This window comes from Alosa alosa, chromosome 5 (assembly GCF_017589495.1).
Source record: "Alosa alosa isolate M-15738 ecotype Scorff River chromosome 5, AALO_Geno_1.1, whole genome shotgun sequence".
Lineage (NCBI taxonomy): Eukaryota > Metazoa > Chordata > Actinopteri > Clupeiformes > Clupeidae > Alosa > Alosa alosa.
Window position 1 is genome coordinate 12,988,394 of NC_063193.1, and position 21,839 is coordinate 13,010,232.

Genomic DNA, 21,839 nt, shown 5'->3' on the forward strand with positions numbered 1-21,839 from the left:
TTGTTTAAAATATAATGTACACTGTTTTGGACAAAGGCACCTGCTAATAATTTTAAATATAAACATAAACAAACACAAACGTGACTTCCTGTGCGATTGCTGACTGCAATTTTAAGTGAAGTAGGCTATGTTGAGTGTCTTTGTTATGGAGTACAGTGAAGGCCTGAGCTATAGTGACACATGTACATGAAGTGAAGTGTGTTTAGTTATGCGATGATGAGTCTTGTGATGGAGCTGTGTCGACTGACCACTCAGTGTCTGTGCCCACAGCCATGCAGCAGAGTCTGCCCCCAGACGACATGGCCCACAGAACTTCAGTGGACTACCGCATCCAGAGAACTCAGGTGAGGCATCACTTCTCTCTCTCTCTTGCTCTCTCTCTCTCTCTCTTTCTCTCTCTCTCTCGCTCTCTCACACACACACACAGCTCGTTCTTGTTTCGGCTTATATATAAGTTTTATATACAAGATTCTGAAAGATTCTGATTCTGATTCAAGATTCTGAAAGACCCATTTTATTTTGTGTGTGTGTGTGTATGTGTGTGTGTGTGTGTGTCTCTGTGTGTCTGTGTCTGTGTCTGCATTTGAATGTCTCTGTTATGCAATGAACTGGTCCCTTAAAATAATGCCATCATGAGGTTGATTTGTGAGTGGACGTTCCCTTTTGCTGCAGCACACGGTTCTGTCTCGCAAGTTTGTGGAGGTCATGACCCAGTACAACGAGACCCAAGTGTCCTTCAGAGAGAGAAGTAAAGGCAGGATTCAGAGACAGCTGGAGATCAGTAAGTCACACACACACACACACACACACACACACACACACACACACACACACACTTTTTGATTAAAGTGAAGGAAGGATCTAGTGATGGCTATGAGCCAGTGAATACACAGAGAACAGGATGGAGCAGGACTCACACCCATGGAGCACCAGCCGATAAAGTCATTACAGTTTTTTTCAACTTCTTACACACAAAATCTTTGTATATCACACAATGGTTTAAGCATGTCACTCAAACACTATAACCCCTTACCAAATCTGCAAAACCATATAGACTAATTCTCAGCCTTTGACTCAGTTCTTAATTTCATAAAACACTTTTTGCAAAACAGTGTCTCTTCCTCCTCCTCTTTCTCTCAGTGCTACTTGCCTTCCATTTCTGTTGTTGACAAGGGCTCACCTGTTGCCCAGTGTTTAGGACTGATTGTTGAGTTTACAGTTATGGACCAACGATAGTTGGTCAGTTGGTTCATGTGTGTGTATTTTGGAAGGTAGTTGAAATTGCAAAGAGGCATTATCTGATTTTTGTGTCTAAAGTAGAGAAATGTGTTATGTAATAGGTAAGGGATAATGTATAGAACGCCGGTCATTACTGGGAAAATAAGTCCCGACAGGGCGAACCGGACCCCGACGCGCAGCGGAGGATAGCCAGAACAGATGAAACACGTTTTAATTAAACGTAATTTACAAAGAGATTGTATCACACTGAAAGCTCATATTTTGTCACTACTAGCAAATAGCCTATATTATATTTGTCTACATTCAAATCATAGCCTAGCCTACTTCCAGGCGCATGGGAACATATTTTTGACCATGGGGTGCTGAATAACAAAATAATCATGGATGTCCGACGATTTCTCCCCCAGCATATGATTAGAATTTAGACAGCTAAATCGCCATTTTAGCCCGTGTATGAGTAGGTCTAAGAGTGAGAAGTTTTTATAATGCCCTGGGCAGCCACATTCCACTGCAACTATGCGCAGCACTTGCCCTCCGACTCATCAATAAAACCAGCTTGGCGCACACACTAGTCCCATAGAAGCGCACTTGACTTTACATCATTAACCTATTTCAGTATACCTGTATAGCCAGAGAATGTCCGTAGACGGGCTCTGATATAGCCTAGTCTAAGGTAAATTCCTTTTCTGACTTCTTTCTCTTTATCGCCATGGCATTTACAATAATTAAGAATAACGTGAACCGTTCTGGTTTTGTTGCCAGCATAAAAACAAGCTTACCAGCATCGGTCTATCCGCAAATTTTAAACACAAGGGATGAATTGAACGATGACGAAGTCGGACATATAGGCATAGTTCATATTGAAAAAAAAGTTATACAATTTGGAACTCTAGCTTTTCCCCACCGCAGTCTTTCAATGCCATCTAATCATAACGCGGCGCAGTCTGGCTATATACTTAAGCCCAAATCACACCCAAGATTTGCGGCGAGATGAGCAGCAACTTGATGCAACATTCTAAAACCTTGCAACTGTGACCAGACATGGTGAATGCTTTGCGACGGCTTGAAACAACGTGCAACATCTAATTCACACTCCTTTCTGTAACGGTTTCGAGTCATTGCGAATCTTAGAATTGGGCTTTAAAGGAGAATCGGTGTGATATTGACCTAAAGTGTGTTGAAACATGATACCGAAAGTGTGAACGTATGTCTCATAGCCCATCTCGGCTTGTCCCCTGCACTCCAAAAAATCTGGGCTAGTTAGTAGTTAGCCTTTTTCAATGGTGGTGTTTCGGCATCGGGCTAGCCATGCAAATAAATCACTGTTTTACACCATTTACGAGGCTCAATGTATCTCCACACTTCATTGGTAGACTTCGAGGGCCCTGACATTTAAAACGAGACATTGAGAACTTTAAAAACCCTGGTAGTTTACTTACAAGACGATTTATACAGACAGTACCTTCAACGAAGTTTAGCGTTTGCAGCCATCTTGAATTTAGTCACAATAAATTCGAAGGATTTAGTAGAATGAACAGGTATGATAAAGGGATCAGATTCCAAAAATAATTCGTGGAAATGCATGGATTCCAGTTTGCTACTGTGAAGAAACTGGAATCCATGCATTTCCACTGAATTATTTTTGAATCTGATCCTTTATCATACCTGTTCATTCTTACTCATCGTTCATGTAGCAGAGACTGTTTTCCCCCAACGTAGAAATGAAACAGATGTTGGACCATTTTAGAATAATGTCTGAGATTTCATTTATTATTGTATTAGAAAATGTGCATAGCCTGATACACAGATAGGACAAATGTCCCCCCCGGAGACCTAATTGGGGCTTAATTACTTAGGGCCAGTAATGAGGGTCCTAGGTGGGGGTCGGCTCGCTAGTGAATGGCATGACACAGCCACAGTGCAGCAGCACCAGGACCTGCCACCCAATCATCAGCAAGCCTGTGAGAGCCAGGGTTATTTATAGGTGAATTTGTGATTAGCTGTGCGCTTGAGTACATGTGTACTTGACCTTGGTGTAGCTGCCTAGTTGCTCACATGTTGTCCCCATAGCAATGGTTATAAATATTTGCTCCCCTTGGTAAGTGTGGTGAGTGGTGTGTATGTTAATTTGTGTGGCTGAGTAGTACAGCTTTTTTCAACTGCTTACACACTAAATCTTTGCTTGTCATACAATTTTCTAAACATGTCCTCCAAACATCATAACCTCACACCAAATCTGCAAAACCATACACTAATTCTCAGTGTTTGACTCAGTTTTCAATTTACTAAAACACATTTTGCAAAACACCACACACAATTTTCTACCTAACACACAAAAATCTAACAGGAAGTAACTTGATTTCGTTTTTCAAACATAACCCATCAAAATGCCACACTAAAACACCAGTGCTTCACTCTCTCTCTTCACATGTGTAAACACCCATTATTTTACTGAACACCATCCAATCACTACCTTATAGGCCTATGAATACTCTCGATATCGTATACTCTCTATGTAAGTATGGACCCTTTCAATCTGCTCCTAGAGGATTTCCGGTTGAAATGTTCAGAACCAATGCAGATACTTTGAAAGGAAAATTACAGTCGACTTTATGTAAAACTTGTCTTTTTTACTCTATTTTTGTTTCTCCCCAAGTTACCATTAGCTCAATACATTTTTCTGTGCCTCCAGAAATGCCTTAGGAACGCTTAGGAATGTTTGTTTCTGCTATAGGCCTATGAATACATACCCCCCCCCCCCACACACACACAGACAAACACACATATGCACACACACGCACACAGTAATTTGATAGTAGTCATTTCCGTCTTAGGCAAAATCAGCGTTTTCAAAACTCCATGTACATCTGGTGGTCATTGTATTTTGCTTTGTTTTTTTTTTGTTGGCTGCATACTGTATTCGCAACAGCAAATTATTTGGGAAAAATCACTATTTTTGGTTTCAATATTGCTTGCATTTTTATGTTGTATTTCAACTTCTCTCTGTAGATACCGTAACTTTCACTCTTGTAGTAAATACACATACAGTATATAAAGCCCATGAATGACAGAAGAGCTTTCGGTTTTGAGCAACATTGTGTATATGACGTATCCAAAATGTCATATTATGACAAAAGTGTCTATAATGTGAGGCGAATGTTTGCTTTACTGTATAGATGTGTTTATGACATTTTCATTGTTGTGTGTCATTTGGAGATTTGAGCCATTTTGCATTTTGTGTGAGCAATTGTGGGTTTTGTGTGTGGAGTTTTGAAAAATAGACACAGAGTTTTGAAAACGTGTGTAAACAATTGTAAAAAACTGTAATAGGGAACCCTCTATAAACCCATGTTGCTGTTGCTGCCTTGTTCACAATGGCCTTTGTTAGCGTTTAGCTACGTAATGGCTTTGCACAGGAAGTCTCTCCAGATGTAACATTGCCTAATGACAGCCATATTTGAATGTTTGACTGTGAAAATACACACTCAACACAATGCACAATTGATGGGAAAAGTTCCATGCGTTACAGCCCAGAAACTGGGAGTCTGTTTGAGTGTGTGTTCTATTGCCATGTGTGTGTGTGTGTGTGTGTGTGTGTGTGTGTGTGTGTGTGTGTGTGTGTGTGTTCTATTCCCCAGAGAGAGTTTTAATGAGGCTTCAGGCTACCACACGACACCGGAGACAGAAGCTCTTGATACCAAAGACACCTGGGTCAGGGTTACCGGGGCAACAGAGGACTCTAGAGCGTAGCCGCCACTGAGTGTACCACTGTCAAGAGCAACCATGTGACTCAGTTATATTTCTAGCCTTACGGGCAAAGGAGATCATGTGACCTGTTTGGCCAATGAGACCCTGTTGCCGTTAGTCACCTGACTTTGTTTTGAGCTAATGTTACAACCCTGACTGCACCTCGCCGTAAGTGTGGACCGCGTGCTGCGCCTTCACTCGTGAGTGATGCTCCGCTGCTGCTGGCCCTCATGCGATCTGGACGCAGAGCAGACAGCGCTGCGAGATTTCCCTCATGGCTCTCCTGAGTACCACTTAGCCCCATTTGCCCTGTGTATATCCTCAGCACCATCATTACCATTGCCATTATCAGTGTGTGTAACATCTGATGGAGTGGAGAGAAGTGGGAGAAGTGGAGATTGGGTGCAGGCCAGTAGAAGAAGCAATCTCTTTAGGTCTACATCAAAAGGCCCACTTTTGCAGCAGAGGTGGATAAATCCCACAATCTGTTTGTTCCATCTATTTCCTAAACCTTCTAATTAGCACAAAGTTCACATGCAGGTCTAAGTGCACAGATAGAACACATTGTAGGACTTGGACTTTCTGAAGCTGGGGTCCCCCCGTCTCCTTGCCAGTCAGGCTATGCCACAGCAGAGCATGCATGCTACGGTCATGTTTATAAATAAAGGCTTTGTGGGTTCTACCATCCCCCTGCTTTATATTGCCCGTTGTGTCTGTTGCCCTCTCTGTCTTCTGGCCTGAGCATGGAGGTTGAAACAACAACAGGCTCAGCCTCCCTCAGGGGATGAGGGGTGTCTGTCTCTGTGTGTGTGTGTGTGTGTGTGTGTGTGTGTGTGTGTGTGTGTGTGTGTGTGTGTGTGTGTGTGTCTCTGTGTGTGTGTGTGTGTGTGTGTGTGTGTGTGTGTGTGTGTGTGTGGTGGTGTGTGTGTGGTGTGTGTGTGTCTATCTGTCTGTCTGTCTGTGTGTGTGTGTGTGTGTGTGTGTGTGTGTCTGTCTGTCTGTCTGTGTGTGTGTGTGTCTCTTTCTCTCTCTCTCTCTCTCTCTTTCTGTGTTTGTGTGTGAAGTTGGAGCCACAGCTATAGGGTCTGCATGGCTTCTCTTTTTTTCTCCACCCCGCTCTTCACACATCTGGGGAGATGGGACTCGCAAGTCACGGAAACGAGGGAGGAAAAGAAGGAGTGCGAGGATGAAAGATTTATGAGGAGAGAGAGAGTTTTGGAGGAAAATACAGGAAGAGAGAACAAACTGTCCAAAGAATGAGATGCTGACAAATAGAGACTTTTGTTATGTGTCTGTGTAGCAAATTTAAGTGTGTGTATTTTTGTGTGTGTGTGTGTGTGTGTGTGAAAGAGAGAGAGAGAGAGAAGACAAAATTGTGTGTGTGTGTGTGTGTGTATGTATGTGTGTGTGTATTTGTTTGTTTTGTGTGTGTGTGTATGTGTAACTGGGCTGCAGCTCTTTGAAACTGCTCTTCAAGTCTCTTGTCTGATTCTTCTTCAGCTGAGTCAACGGTAGCCTTAAGGCACCTTTAAGATTACCTTCTCTTTTAGGGTTACAACACACACACACACACACACACACACACACAAACTCACTGAAATAGCATTTCAGGAATTTAAATTTTAGTATCTCGAAATCTTTCCCTTTGTGCCGATTATTAAAATGAGGATTTCTCCTTTCAAAAATATATTTTTCCTCTGAAGAAACATTAAAATCTCTCAAAAGGAACTTTTTAAGTGTTGAACTCTTCAGGGCCATGCAAGCTTTTATATACATTTTATCCACAAAAGTACACTTTTATGTGGATGTTTAAGTGACTAATGTTCTCATACATGCCTCTCCTACTCTCTTTATGACTAACTTATCACATTATATGTGAGTATGTTGTTATAACCACTGTGTTGTTATAACCACTGTATATAACTCTATCTGCTCTGACCAGAAGCAGACACTTCCTCCTAAAGTGTAGTTCATATGGAGAAAAGCAGGAAGTAGATATAGTTGCTAAATTAAAAACTAACACTCAACATGGGTCTGATAAGGAACAGAAGATATAAGGAGCTTTTTACTTTTAGGAATTCTAATGCGAGACTGATGCAAATATCTGTAAAGACAATCTTTATTGAATTTTTGTAGATACACAGAATATAGACTGTGAATATTAATAATACAAACTTGGAGATCTTTTAATAGGTATGATTCTTGAGACTGTTGCCGTGAAACAATGAGCATAACAATAAGCATGTCATACATATGTAACAGTATCATCAGTAACTAAAGGACTGTATTATTGTGTTTTTGTAGCTGGACGAGTCACCACAAATGAGGAGCTTGAGGACATGTTGGAGAGTGAAAACCCTTCTATCTTCACCTCAGATGTAAGGCCTCATTCTTTTGTCCATGTTAGCCTTGGATCTGCTTCACTTGTATCACATTCATATGGTGCCTTGTTCTCAGTGCTTCTGTTGTCTCTACTGTTACAGATAAACATCATGTGATATAAACATGAGGAACTGTCAGCCTTTTCCACAGCCATACATATACATATCACAAGTTATAAGCCATTTCCATTGATATATTGTGTGTCATAACACTTATGTGAACTAATGAGTTAAAATGAGCTCCATCTAGTGTTCTGAGGTTGTACTCAACATTTTTTTACTATAGTATGGAAATATTATTTATCAGCCTGTTACTGGAATGGGACTTTGTTTTTAACCAGACACCAGTCTTAAAGGAGAATTCCGGTGTGATATTGTCAAGTGTGTTGAAACATGATACCGAGTGTGAACGTATGTCTCGTAGCCGATGCTGATTAGCTGATGCTACCAACAGTTTTTCGATGGGGTGCCTCATCGGCCTAGCCATGCAAATAAATGACTGTTTTACACCATTTACAAGGCTCAAAGTAGCTCCATACTTCATTGATAGACTTCCGAGGGCCTTGACATTTAAAACGAGACATTGAGAACTTTGAAAAAAACAGGTATGACAAGGGATCAGATTCCAAAAATAATTCCGTGGAAATGCATGGATTCCAGTTGCTGCTACTGGAATTCATGCATTTCCACGGAATTATTTTTGGAATCTGATCCCTTGTCATACCTGTTCATTCATACTCGTTGCTCGACTTATCGTGACTAAATTCAAGATGGCGGCGAACGGTAAACTTACTCAAGGTACTGTCTGTATAAATCGTCTTGTAAATAAACTACCAGTGCTTTTTCAAAGTTCTCAATGTCTCGTTTTAAAGCAACACCAAAGAACTTTTCCTCTGTCGCACGCACTATTTGTTTATCCAGCACCGACTTTGCAAATAACAATGTCCACAGACAAGGTAGAATATGTTGCATGGTTTTATGAAAGTAGGATGTATTGCGACATCAGATGCAAGTCAAATTTGTAGTTTCTCATGTCATGAGTTGATGAACCACTGAAACAATTTGAACCACTGGAAACAATTATTTTAAGGTACAAAAAACTCTTTGGTGTTGCTTTAAATGTCAAGGCCCTCGGAAGTCTACCAATGAAGTATGGAGCTACTTTGAGCCTCGTAAATGGTGTAAAACAGTGATGTATTTGCATGGCTAGGCCGATGCCGAGGCACCCCCAACGAAAAACTGTTGGTAGCATCGGCTAACTAGCGCCAGATTTCTGAGTGCAGGGGACAAGCCGAGTTGAGCTATGAGACATACGTTCACACTCGGTATCATGTTTCAACACACTTTAGGTCAACATCACACCGGAATTCTCCTTTAATGTACAGTACCTGCCTGGCATTTGGGGTTTCAGGCCAACTGTGTATGAGCCTACAGTGTAATGAGCTTCTTCCTATTTGATTTACTCTGTGATGTGATATGGTTTGCTATACTTACTCATTTTTTAGGCTTTTCTGTATGACACAGTAACTCATTATTTTTCTAATCCTTTTCTCTTTACTCAAACATTAGATCATCTTAGACTCCCAGATCACGCGGCAGGCTCTGAATGAGATCGAGTCGCGGCACCAGGACATCATCCGGCTAGAATCCAGCATCAAAGAGCTGCATGACATGTTCATGGACATGGCCATGCTGGTGGAGACCCAGGTGAGGAAGAAGAGGAGGTGGTGTTGGTGATGATGCTACTGCTGCTGATGATAATGGTGATGAAGAAGATGATGGTGGTGGTGGCCATCATGATGATGGTGATGGTGGCCATGATGATGGTGGTGGTGGTGCTGGCCATGATGATGATTGTGGTGGTGGCCATGATGATGATGATGATGGTGGTGATGATGGTGGTGGTGGTGCTGGCCATGATGATGATGGTGGTGGTGCTGGCCATGATGATGATGATTGTGGTGGTGGACATGATGATGATGATGGTGGTGGTGGTGGTGCTGGCCATGATGATGATGATTGTGGTGGTGGACATGATGATGATGATGGTGGTTGTGCTGGCCATGATGATGATGATGATGATGGTGGTGGTGGTGGTGCTGGCCATGATGATGATGATTGTGGTGGTGGCCATGATGAAGATGATGATGAGTACCACATGTTCATGAGTCTGTTGACAGCTGGTAAGGAACCAGGTGAATTAAGGAAGGAGTGAGCACATAGACCTGAATTGAACCTGGGTCCCCATGAGCCCATAGACCTGAACGTGGTATGGATGCTACTGCTTGCATCACAGCTCCCCCATGAGAAGTTAGTTCTGATTATTACACTGGTAATGAATGCAAGGGGGCATTCCAATGTCATGATGCTGCCTGGCACTGATGTCAAGTATATAATGGGCTAAAGAAGAGAAAGATGGCAGAAATCCATGACTCTGATTGTGATGATTGCCATTGAAAAGAGTTTACTGTGATTTTGATAATCATAATACTTACAGTATGCCTGTTCGACCCAGTTTCCATAGGCCTATTTCATGCTTGTTCTGCCCGTTGCACATGTCGAGTTATACAACACAACATCACCACAGCAGTAAACGTGTATTGATGGAACGCCCTGAAGTTAGGCATTCCAACTGCTACCACTGCTTATGTCTCTGCAGCCCCTTGGGCAGCTTTTGTCTGTGTGTTTAACCCTTGCTGTGTCCTCTCATTCACTGGTAGGGCTTTGCAATAGTCTGAAAGCCAGCCCAAATTCAAGTCTGGCTACACCAGGCTGGATTTACAAGGGAGAGGTTTAACCACATAATGACGAATGGATAAATTATCAAAAGAAAAGAACTGGACAGGTTTGAACAACCATTGGTCATGAGAAACCTTGCATGCAGTTTTGAAAATAGTATGTTAATGATGCACTTTCTTTCTCTCTCTCTCTCTCTCTCTCTCTCGTTTATCTCTTGTTGAAAACTCATGCGCAGCACACACACACACACACACACACACACACAGGCATAGTGCAGCACACAATAGAGTGCCCCTATATGCAAGCATTAAAGCGATCGAGAAAAACTGTAAACACCTCTGTTAATGTTTGGTCTGTCCACGTTTCTGTCCACTCTGCTGTGTGTTATAGGGGGAGATGATCAACAACATTGAGAACAATGTGACCAACGCCGTAGAGTATGTTGCTAGTGCTAAGGAGGAGTGCAAGAAGGCCGTACGCTACCAGAAAAAAGCTCGGCGGGTAAGGTCCTTTTCCCATAATGCACCTCTCCTCACCGCACAAGTCCACGCCACCACATTAATATGCTTTAACCCCCACCCACCCTAGCCCACCCACCACACCCTCCCTGACTGTGCTTACCCCCTTGGCAGAAGTACATGATTCTGGCCCTGGCTCTGCTGGTGTTGCTTGCAGTTGTTGCTCTGATTGTTGGCCTGTCCGTGGGCCTGTCTAACCGGCCCACTAAAAACCCAGCCGTGTCCACTCCCGCAGTGGTCAACCCTTTGTAGCCTGCATCGCCCGCATGCTGCTGGAGGTAATAGCATCACCTCCACCCCGCTTCATAACGACCTGCCTCTGTCCGCTGGCCTGCTTTCATACTCCTCTCTGTCAAACTCAGTAAACTGAAAGGGATAAAAAGACTTTACTTGAGCTAGCTGGTCATTGCTTTGAAGTATTTAGTTACTTATTTAAGACCAGAAGTGAGGTTAATGAAAAACATGATGACCTTCATGATATGAAAATGAATGCTGTTAAAATGTCAAACAGGGTATCTTATAAGCAAAAGAAAATAATTATTATTGTTTCTCAATTAAAAAAAAGAACAGGTTTCTTCCAAAGTGTTATATTAGAGCATAGACTAAGAACTGTACACTGAGGGAACAAGAACTTTAAAACTTAACTGTGTCTGTGTATACCTGTAAACTTAATTGTCTTTGCCTGTCTTAATACCAGAATATTTTCCTTCTCCCCTGTAGAAAAAACTCTATTTGGTCATTTGTATAGCGGCAGCTTGTGTCCTTCTTCTAGCCATCATAATTGGAGCATCATTCGGATCATGAAGCATTTCATGTGAAGATAAAGGAACACAAATGTCTTCACATAGCCACCTGGAGAGACTGGTCCATTCTCAAGTGAACAAGGTTTTCTTTTTTTGATGTAAACTGAGTGACTGAATGAGGCTGAGATACAGGGCGCCGTATCTGTACCTCAGTACTTTACTGGCTCTGACAAGAACATGCACACACACACACACACACTCACACACACACACACACTATCATGAGCACAAACATAAGAATGGCTGTCTCTTCTGCAAATATTATCTAAACATAACTCAGTGATCCTCCAGCTGCTATGGATACACACAGTTCTCCCTCCCTCCCACACACAGACACACACACATGCATGCACACACACACACACCATAGCATAGAACCTACTGCATAATAGAATGCATAATGTGAACAAAGCCACAATTGAGTTCACGGCATGAATATATGTACTATAGTACATGTAGTCTTTTGCATAATTAAACTGTATGTATGTGGTCCTGTCTATGTCGCACTGTTTTCATCTTTTTATATACTCTTAACTGAGCTTCATAGAATATGGCTGTATGTTATGTAATTGTATTGTCGTCTGTTGCTCTTTGCTATACGTGCCTTGTGAATCCAATTGAATTAAATGTGGACTGGAACAAAATTAAATTCACTCCTAATGAATGTAATGGATCTGTGATATGGACTGCTGTCCACAGACAAGTGCTTCTTACTGGTTGCTCGTAGACAAGGACCTGAAGTATCAATTTGAATTATATTCCTCATGAATGTGACAAGTGTGTGATGTGGACTTTCCACAGTGAAATTGGTTATGTCCATTTACCCTATTACAATATTTTAGAAGTTACAGTAAGTGGGTGCTTTCATTGGTAGGAAATATTCACTTATATTGAAGTGGTGTTCATAGAGCTTCTCCAGTCTTGCATAGAAACAGCCAACTTGTAACATTGTTACATTGTCAAAGATGTCTTGACAGGGTAACAATGCTTAGAACAAATGGTCAATCAAATGATTACGTTACTGTAACTTACTGACCAACTTAAAGGGATTGTGTTCTGAAAACACACTAACATGGCTGTGGTGTTGTCCATAATGTCATATTATATAACAGTGATAGCACAATGCATTGTATTTTTACCTCAATTGTGTAATGCCCCATTGACTTCATTCAAATCTTCTTAACTCACATGCATACATGCCATTGTTGAAGCCATCCTAATCAGGTTGTTTTGAGGACCCCAATTGGACAGTCTGGCAGGGAACTACAAATGGATGAATACATATATGCAATTAAGGGAGGGTGGGGTCAGTAATAGTTTTAATAGTTAATCCTTCCACCCCAGTGCAAAAATAAAACATGTTTGATATATGATTCAGTAGGTATATGGATTCAGTATATGAGTCTTTATGATGTTACTTCTAGAGTGGTGTGCCTTAAATTGGTGTTTCACTACACAATGATGTTGGAGGATAGAGCACTTTTTTGTTTTTCTTTTAGCGTTTTCAATTAAACTGTCATTTTCTGATGGCATTAGCCTTAATTAACTAGGACAGTTATTAAAGTGACTGTCACCCATGTCTTGATCTAATTTGTGTTCACATCAATGGTCCAAATATTTCATTTGCACTAGCACCCCTGGTGATACTTTACTGGTTATTCAAGGTAAGTCCATAGGCATGCCCACCTCAGCAAGTACATCTGTCCCCTCTCCAAATACATACAACACAAACATTGACAGACACAAAACACAAACATTGACAGACACACACACACATTCTCAGCAAGGGACATTACCACAGGACCTCAGCTCTCTCAGGTCAGTTGTTGCTATGGCCTACATTTTCTTTTCATAAGTTCTTCTGACTGTTATTGTGTCACAAATAACAAAGCGCTGGAAGTAAACTCACTGGACTAAAATCACATTATTAAAACTAAGAAATATTGAGAAATTGTAAAAGTTTAAATTAGGGCTGCACAATTTTTATGAAAACTGTAATGTTAAATTAATGCAAATGCTGCATTCAATCTGTGACAGATGTGCTCTAAGATGTGCACTAAGATGTGCTCTAAGCTCTGAATAGGATACTGAGAGGAATGTGATTGGCCAGGGGTCCACTTTCATCCGCTTCATTAGAGACTGGCTCCTGTTCACATGTTACATACAGAACACACACACACACACACACACACACATACATGTTCTCAGCAAGGGACATCACCACAGGACCTCAGCTCTCTCAGTTCTGTTGTTGCTATGGCCTACATATTTTCAAGCATAAGTTCTTCTGACTGTTGTATCGTATCAGAAACCACCAAGGGCTTATTGGAAGCTGTAAGGACTAAAATCACATTAGTTCAAGGCCTCTAGCCATCCACAGCAGACCAGCTGTGTCCTCTCGGTCGGTTTGCTGTCTGTGCACAAAAGGGCACAAATTCTGTTGATGTGTGCTGTATCTGAACTCCAAAGGGAATTCAAACTTTTGACCATTGGCGATTAATGTAGTTAATAGGTCAGGCTTCATTAAGAAAAGCATTAGGCTTTTCAGCTTCAGCTTTTTTAACACCCTCAAATAACTTCCAGTAACATTATAATAACACATATTTGACTTTGCTATCCTCTCCTTCTATGAGCACACAAAGTGGTGGGGGACTAGCACGCTATTTTGTATACATTATATTGCCAAGGCAGCACAGACAATTCACAGGCTATGAAGATTTACTGTAGGCATGTGTCTTTGCCTGCTCGCTATGTCTCGGCATAGCAGTATTGTTTTTTCCCTCGGTAGCAAGGTAGCTGAGATCATCCACTTTTATTTTGACCTCTGCTTTCAGCAATCAGGTCCGTTGTGTTTTCCACAGAGGGCTCAATGCAGAGAAGAAGAGTAGGAGACTGATCCTAGATCATTCATTAGCGTGCAACAGGAATGTCTTGAAACAAACAGGCAGGAGGGTTGCTGACATTTATGCATGGGCTAATAGGCATTGAGCACGCAGCATTTGACTTTGTGAAATCAACCGATGCTAATCGGAGAACAGCATAAAAAAAAATCAAGTGTGCCTCAAGGGATGCTGTTTTGTTTATTTGTTTGTCCTTTCCTATTTTTTTGGTTTTCTACTTTTCATCATTGAGATTATACTGCAGATCTAGTTCACCTAGTCCTTTATTAAAAGTATTAAAGTCCAACAAATTCATAGTTAATGGGATTGATGATATACAATCCCTTGGGGAACTGTGCTTAAAATCTTTGTTTATAAATAAAACTATTTCAAAGAATACGATGAGACCATGGAGCAGATTATGCCATATACAAAGGTGTTTCCATTTCAGAGAATATTACTAATGTACTGGAAGGGATATATGAATGTTCACAAATAAGTACACAATTTTAGGTTGGATAAAGTTTTCATCTTCATCATGAAATAGAGTTCACATGTAAATTCTTAGAAATGGGTTCGCTGTTACATGGCTGGCTTAAGCCTTGACAAAGGCTTCATGCTTTGTGATTTTCCACCTTAATGAAGAGTGAGTGTAAAGAAACAGATGTATGTGTATTTTAGAACATAATCTAACATCCCTTGAAGATAATCCTAAAATTATCATCACCTTTCATCCCACCAATTATGGCACTGAGCCTGTTTCACATCAGAGATTGCATATCTGAAGCTGTCGCCTGACAAAGAACCTAACAAAGGGTTTAAGGTAGGGTGTGCATGTGTGTGAGTGTGCATGTGTGTGAGTGTGCATGTGTGTGTGTGTTTCTGGGGGAAAACAACAGCATGAGTGTGTCGCTGTTCTTGCTGACAGGCACACAGATGTGGAGGAGGCAGTTTGATGACATCACCATCACCGAGGGCAACGCATCGAGTGTGACAATGTCAAGTCAGGTGCGGCCTTTCGGGCAGAGGAGAGGATAAAAATGAATAAAATGAATAAAAAATTAATAAAAAAACAATACACAATACAAATGCACACACAAACACACACTCAAACAGATGCGCGCACACAGGGACAAAGAAACCTTGCAGATGCTACAGAACAAACACAGACTGACAGACAAAGCTCAGGGAACTCATGTATACAGCAAGGCAGATGCCCTCCTACACACACACACACACACACACACACACTCTTCCGTTCCCTCCTTATGATCATGTTAACCCTGTCATGACAAACTAATATCAGCCTCCTCACCACAGGACTGTATATGGCTCCTTCGTCTCTGACTCAGCCCACGACCGAAGGAGCACGCAGCAGCAGCCCTGGATGACATTTACTGCATCGCATGGCCAGGAGGAGTGGTTGGCTTATATAATGCAAATGTTCTAACATAGAAAAAAACAAACAAACACATGAAAAATACACAGCACACCAGAGTTATCTTGTGAGGGACGAACACAGGGCAGTACACCCTCTCCTGACCTTCCACTGAGAATGGGTGGTATCGGTTTGCCTTTGGTTGAAATCAAAGGTGAAGGTAGGATCCAATTTTGTCTGCAGCAACTTTGCAGAACGGTCCTCTCAGAGGCTGCGGAGGAGGATTTCTCTGGTTGCCTTACGCTGTGCACCTGAAATCTCAAACTGCTACAGGGAGCTGGAGAAAGAAACACAAAGCGTAAGTGTGAGCTGTGCAATACTGATATCACTGGATTGCCGTGCTGTGCAATACTGATATCACTGGATTGCCGTGCTGTGCAATACTGATATCACTGGATTGCCGTGCTGTGCATACTTTGAAACTTCAGCAGGATATCTTTGTTGTCTGGGGAACTCAGTTCCATGACTGATTAGTATTTTACTTATTGAAATGCAGTTTATTTGCCTGTATGTGCTACAGCAGCCTTCTAAGAAAACCCTGTGTGTATACTGCACCATAGCCATATTATTTTTGTTGTGCCTGTAAAATCATTTGAAAGTTCTTCTATAGAATGGGAATATGAATAGTTTTATTTGTAGTTTAAAGAACTAATAATAACTGTGTCTATAGGCCTATTATAGGCTATAGGCTACTCATTTGGATCTTGCTTCACATTGAATTGTCAGACAGCTAGTTAACGTGAAATATATTTTTTAGTTTTGAATTGAATACAATTGCTATAGATGTATATTGTTTATAGGTTTTACAACACATCTATGTTTATAGAGGTTTGGAACAATAGGACTGAGCTACCCACACGGAGCATGTTAAAACATCATCAGCACCATTGCACGTCCTTTCTCTCGCTCTCTATAGTCATTGCAGAGAGCATACCAAGTGGCTAGCCTAGCATAGGCTACTTGTTGACTAATTCTAGAGGGAAGGTGGAAGAAACTACAGATTTGAGCCACATGAGCACGTGCTGCCAGGCTTCTCGCCTTAAGAAAGGATGCTTTTGATCTAATGACAGAGTAGGCCTAGGCTACAGATGAAGCCCAGTATGAAAAACAACTTGTCCAAAACAACTGAACTAGCATGTTCGGTGACTCCACCTCATATAACTAGGCCTTAGCCTACTCAAAAGATAATTAGCCTATAACTGGCAACAAAAGGTTTGCCGAATATGAACTTGTAGAAGGATTATTGAATGGACAAAGTTACCTCTGGTAGGTGAATCTCCGTAATGAATGTCCATAATTGTTGACGCTGTAAGGGTCCCTATACTCGTGTCGCTCTATTGTAGGGCTATGCGCCCATTTTAATTTTGCATAGTGTATATACCCTACTCAGTATTTTGGACTACAGAGCATAGTTTCACAGCCTATGGGCTTCTTATTTATAAAAACTTTGTAAATCGTATTACGGTTCAGGACGACACAATATGATGCTGTGGAGGCTATTTCAGAATGCAACACGTTAAGCTTGGACCTTTGGATAAAAACGTGTCCTTCAACGTACCTTTACTGCCACCTACTGTATTTTGTGTGTTTTCATTACTCTGAGAGAGAGAAAGAGACTCAGTGAGAGGTAGCCTGCGAATTGCACAGTGTCTTTGCAAGACAAAGACACTGGGTTTATTTTCAGGCTGTGATTTCATGGCAGAATAGGGCTATACCATTAATTGGTGTTATCTCAGCATGTATTACTGTATGTATTTGCACATGTTAACTTATATGGCATCCTCCAACAGCTCAATTTAATTGGGAATAATAATGTTTGACTTTGACTCCCTGTTGACATCGGCACATTTTCAGTTTAATGCTCTGACCGCTAAGATGGTGAACTCTCCAAGATCTCTCCTGATTGAACAGAGGGTATTCGTTGTTGGTGGGAATGAGACCGGGCAGCAGCTTTGCAGCGTGTAATCCTCCACAGCACCAATAAGTGAAATCCTCATTATTTACACACTCCAAATGCAGCTGTTCACTCAGCTGATACAGCTTGGCACTCTGTCATTTTCATCACATGGATTAATGTGATGTGCATTACTATGGGAGATGCTGCATTAGACTGGCGGGGGAACTTGTGTGTGTTTGCGTGCGTTTGTCTCATCATGAGTTTGCATTATTTCGTTACTTATGCCTGCTGAACACTGTATGTGTGTGTGTGTGTGTGTGTGTGTGTGTGTGTGTGTGTGTGTGTGTGTGTGTGTGTGTGTGTGTGTGTGTGTGTGTGTGTGTCAGGTCGTGTTTTCTTCATCTCTCCTCTGTATTCCTACTTGGACTTGTCTGTGAGTGTGTGCATGGTTGTGGTGTGGGTGGGTTTGCACGCATGTGCATGTGTAATTGTGTGTGTGTGTGTCCTTATTCCACTGTAATAGATTTTTCCTTCCCTTCCCAATGTCAGTGGTGGCTGCTGCAGTCATTTTCCGTACACTAATGATATAATCCTACACTCTTCTTATGTAACGTTGTGGAGAACAGATATTAATAATCCCCTCATGTGGCTACTAGCCTGCTGGGGGCCGTGACATCATCAGTCAGCCAGTCAGTCACTCTGTGCTGGCCATAGCCAGAGAGGATTGTGGGTAAACATGCTGATGCCATGGCCGTGGTATGTATCCCGGTGCGCTGGGTCTCCTGGGGATTTATCTGATATGATTAAGCATGATTAGACCGTTGATGTGTCGCTCATTAAGACTGGGAAGTGGTGATGGTGCTGTGTTTAAAAGCTAAGTCATGGTTTGTCTGAGGACTGGTGTTGTTGGATGCTGAGCGTTGGATTTTCACTTGATCTGTCAGTCTGCTTGTAGCAGAGAGCTTGTACCAGAATGTTTGCTCTTGTTTGAGTTTCGATGTTGGTGGGTGGCAAGTGAATATCGAACAGTTGCACTATCATGGAAACATTTGTGTATATGTGTTTATGTGAAAGTGTGTCAGAGAGATAGAGGGAGAGAGAGAGAGAGAATTTAGGGAAGCACATTTTTGTGAGTGTGTGTGTGCACTGTGCATGGAAGGAGAAGTCAGAAAGAGGGACAGAGAGAGAGGGTGGCCATATTCCCTCTGCCCAATGGCAAAAGCCAGAATGATTTTGTGTGTGCAGAATTGTGTGTGTGTATGTGTGTGTGTGTGTGTGTGTGTGAGAGAGTGAGAGAGAGAGAGACAGAAGAGTGAGTGAGAGAGACAAGGGTTTTTTGTTGTCTTAGAGGGAATGATGGGTGGGAGTAAGTGTGAAATGGAGGTGCAGCCTCACCGTCTCAGCATTGTCCCAGAGGACCATTCACATCTGTGTGTGACTCTCTCTGTGCTGTGTGTGTGTGTGTGTGTGGGTGGGTGTGTTTACCTACACAGGAGATGATGGGAGGTGATGCTCCTTGTGAGGTGGAGTTGCTTAAACAGCCACAGGCCGAGAAGCTGTGGATTCACAGACACCTGTCAGCCATCACAGAAGAACCAAACGGGCCAATGAGAGCCAAGGACAAGGTGAGTGTGTCCTACACCCTTATGTTAGTGCTGCTGGATTATGTTGGTGGGGAAACATTTTAGGATTTTAGGGGATAGAGTACAAAATTATCTTTTATTTATCCTGTGCCATTCCATTCTTTCCTTTTTTTTTTGCTTAGAAGCATTTTTTAACTGATAAAAGCACAATTTGATCTTACCAAATACAGTTAGAGATATACTACTTTTTATCCCTGTTTTGTTAGGCATAACGTTGAGAATATTTAGAGTTTGTGAAGTGAAACCTGAGATGTTGGGATGTTGCTATACTATGAGAATATGAGATAGCAGTGGTGAAAGCCATTACAAAGACATGAGCGTATGTAGTGCCGTAATCACATTGGACACTGGCATTAACTTTGGATTAGGAGGGCTAGCAGCGAACACTACTAGTGTGTACTGGCTGACAAACAAATGTTTATGGATATTTTCCAAAGTAATACTCCCAGACTAAAAGAAATGTAAAGACATCTAAGAAAGTAAATGTTAATGAATATACATACTTTATCACAATAAATCATTATCCCTGCCTTTTTTGACAGCAAAAATAGTAGAGCAGATAATCATGCTGGAATTATTGGTTACTGACGTCAAGAATTTTTTCAACTACATTTGACTGAAAAATACATAGCTGCCATTTACTTACCTTAGAGAATATTATGAACATTATATAGGCTCGTACAGAGTTAGGGGTATTAGCATACATGGATTTGCAGTGCTCATTTTCTTGCCCAGAGCTGAAGATCTAGTAGGTGAGCAAGAGCGAGAAAGTCAGATCAATATTATTACATATGTTGTGTAGATGTAATCTGTATATTAATAAAAACAAAAATAAGATTAAGACTTGACCTGGGCTCCAGATAAGTAGAGCTCTTTGGTGGTGGAGTGGTAAAGATCACTTGTTCAGTGTTTAAAATACACTGGTACACTATGCTGTGAATGTATGGGGTGTAAAGCTGTAGGCAGCCTTATTACAGGATTACAGGTGACCTTAGGGTGGTACAGTTCTGTGAGGATCTGACCTTTGAGACTCTGTGATTCGGACAAGAGACAGACATCACCATCTGATCAGGACATGCTGTGGGCTCCTTAGCCATCTATGGGCAAGGCAGAATATGCTGTTCTACCCTAAGGAAGTCTATTCACACAAAAGCAGTGAAATATATATTTGGATATCCTATGTATGGGGAGAGACACTATGTTTTGGGGATCCTAACATTTAGAGAGAGATTTTGTTGGGATAATCTAGTAGGCAAGTCCTATATGACAACACAAGGTCTAGAAATGGAAGAAATTAGCTGAACTTGGCTAACATATTGCCTATACTCTTCCTCCTGAATGTAAACTATATTCATAACAATGAAATATAAAATGCATGGTCAGAAGGCTGCTATAATGAGATACTATTTTGAGTCAGACTTCATTACATATTGCTGACTGCACTCGCTTCAGTGTTTGTCTCCATTTGACCGAGTCTGAGGACTTTTTTTTTTATTAAGAAAGAAGTCAGGCTGCTTTTAGGTGTCTGCCTCTAGAGTGGATGGAATCCAAAAGCACATTGTGGATCAATAGATCTCCTCCCCACCACAGTACACAGTCATCAGAACTGCAATGATACTCTGCATAAGAAGTAGATAATGTGAAAACACCCACCCCCCCTCTTTCTTTCTCCCTGCCTTTTGTGTGTGTGTGTGTGTGTGTGTGTGTGTGTGTGTCTGTATGCTCTGCACTGTGTTCGTTGAAATACTGTCACAAGCACTGTACCTAATGAAAAGGAAAGTTAGAATGAATGTCTGATTGAGACATTACAGTAAATATAATTTCAGAATAAAAAAAAGATATAGTATTTGGTGTTCTGATGACCTGATAATCTGCTCATTCCATTGCTGTACTTATTGGCACTAGAAGAAGGGTTTTTCAGTTTATATCAGTGAACAGTATTGTATTCATATCCAGAGTGACAAGACACTGTATATATCAAGGCAAGTCCGAGCACATAGCATGTACTGTGTGTGCAGGGGGCGGGGGAACCTTTTGTCATCATCAAAGCCATCGGCCAGTCACCACAGTATGTAGCAATGGATTTATTTCAGATGGATCACAGACATGGCCCTCCATATTACAAAGATTTATTGTGACTGCCTGTGTGTGTGTGTGTGTGTGTGTGTGTGTGTGTGTGTGTGAGTGTGTTAAATACAGATACATACATACAGTATGTTACATACAAATTTTGCAACTAAGGCTTCCATCAGGTATTTTAAGCAGAGGAAAGGAGGGAGGAAGAAAGAAATGGAGCCAAAAAGAGGAAGCATGGACACAGACAGACAGACAAACCGACAGACAGATGGACAGACAGACAGACAGACAGACAGACAGTCAGTAATGAAGGGGACAGTGGATAGAGGTGTGGCCCTGGTTGCCAGGAAACATTGGTTGCTTAAGGTTCAGCTTGACTTTACTCTTGCTTTAGGCTGTGTGTGTGTGTGTGTGTGTGTGTGTGTGTGTGTGTGTGTGTGTGTGTGTGTGTGTGGACCCATGCACGTGAGTATGTTCTG

At 41.6% G+C, this 21,839-nt stretch overlaps 2 protein-coding genes across 3 annotated transcripts in view; both read left to right on the top strand.

Moving 5' to 3' along the window:
• Window positions 1-12,968, top strand: part of stx2b (syntaxin 2b) — a 19,504-nt gene extending 6,536 nt beyond the window's left edge. The window contains exons 5-10 of one of the 2 annotated variants that reach the window (XM_048244266.1): window positions 271-344; window positions 673-781; window positions 7,291-7,364; window positions 8,937-9,074; window positions 10,497-10,607; window positions 10,739-10,896. In XM_048244266.1, coding sequence (XP_048100223.1) covers window positions 271-344; window positions 673-781; window positions 7,291-7,364; window positions 8,937-9,074; window positions 10,497-10,607; window positions 10,739-10,876 — 644 coding nt within the window. In that variant the 3' untranslated portion in view covers window positions 10,877-10,896. Of the gene's footprint in view, window positions 1-270; window positions 345-672; window positions 782-7,290; window positions 7,365-8,936; window positions 9,075-10,496; window positions 10,608-10,738; window positions 10,897-11,344 lie in introns of those variants that run through there. The other variant, XM_048244265.1, reaches the window with a different exon arrangement.
• Window positions 12,969-15,989: 3,021 nt separating this feature from the next.
• The window catches only part of rimbp2b (RIMS binding protein 2b), a 134,724-nt gene continuing 128,874 nt past the window's right edge, over window positions 15,990-21,839 (top strand). The window contains 2 exon segments of the mRNA XM_048243226.1: window positions 15,990-16,042; window positions 19,135-19,266. Of these exon segments, the coding sequence (XP_048099183.1) occupies window positions 19,138-19,266 (129 nt within the window). The 5' untranslated portion in view covers window positions 15,990-16,042; window positions 19,135-19,137.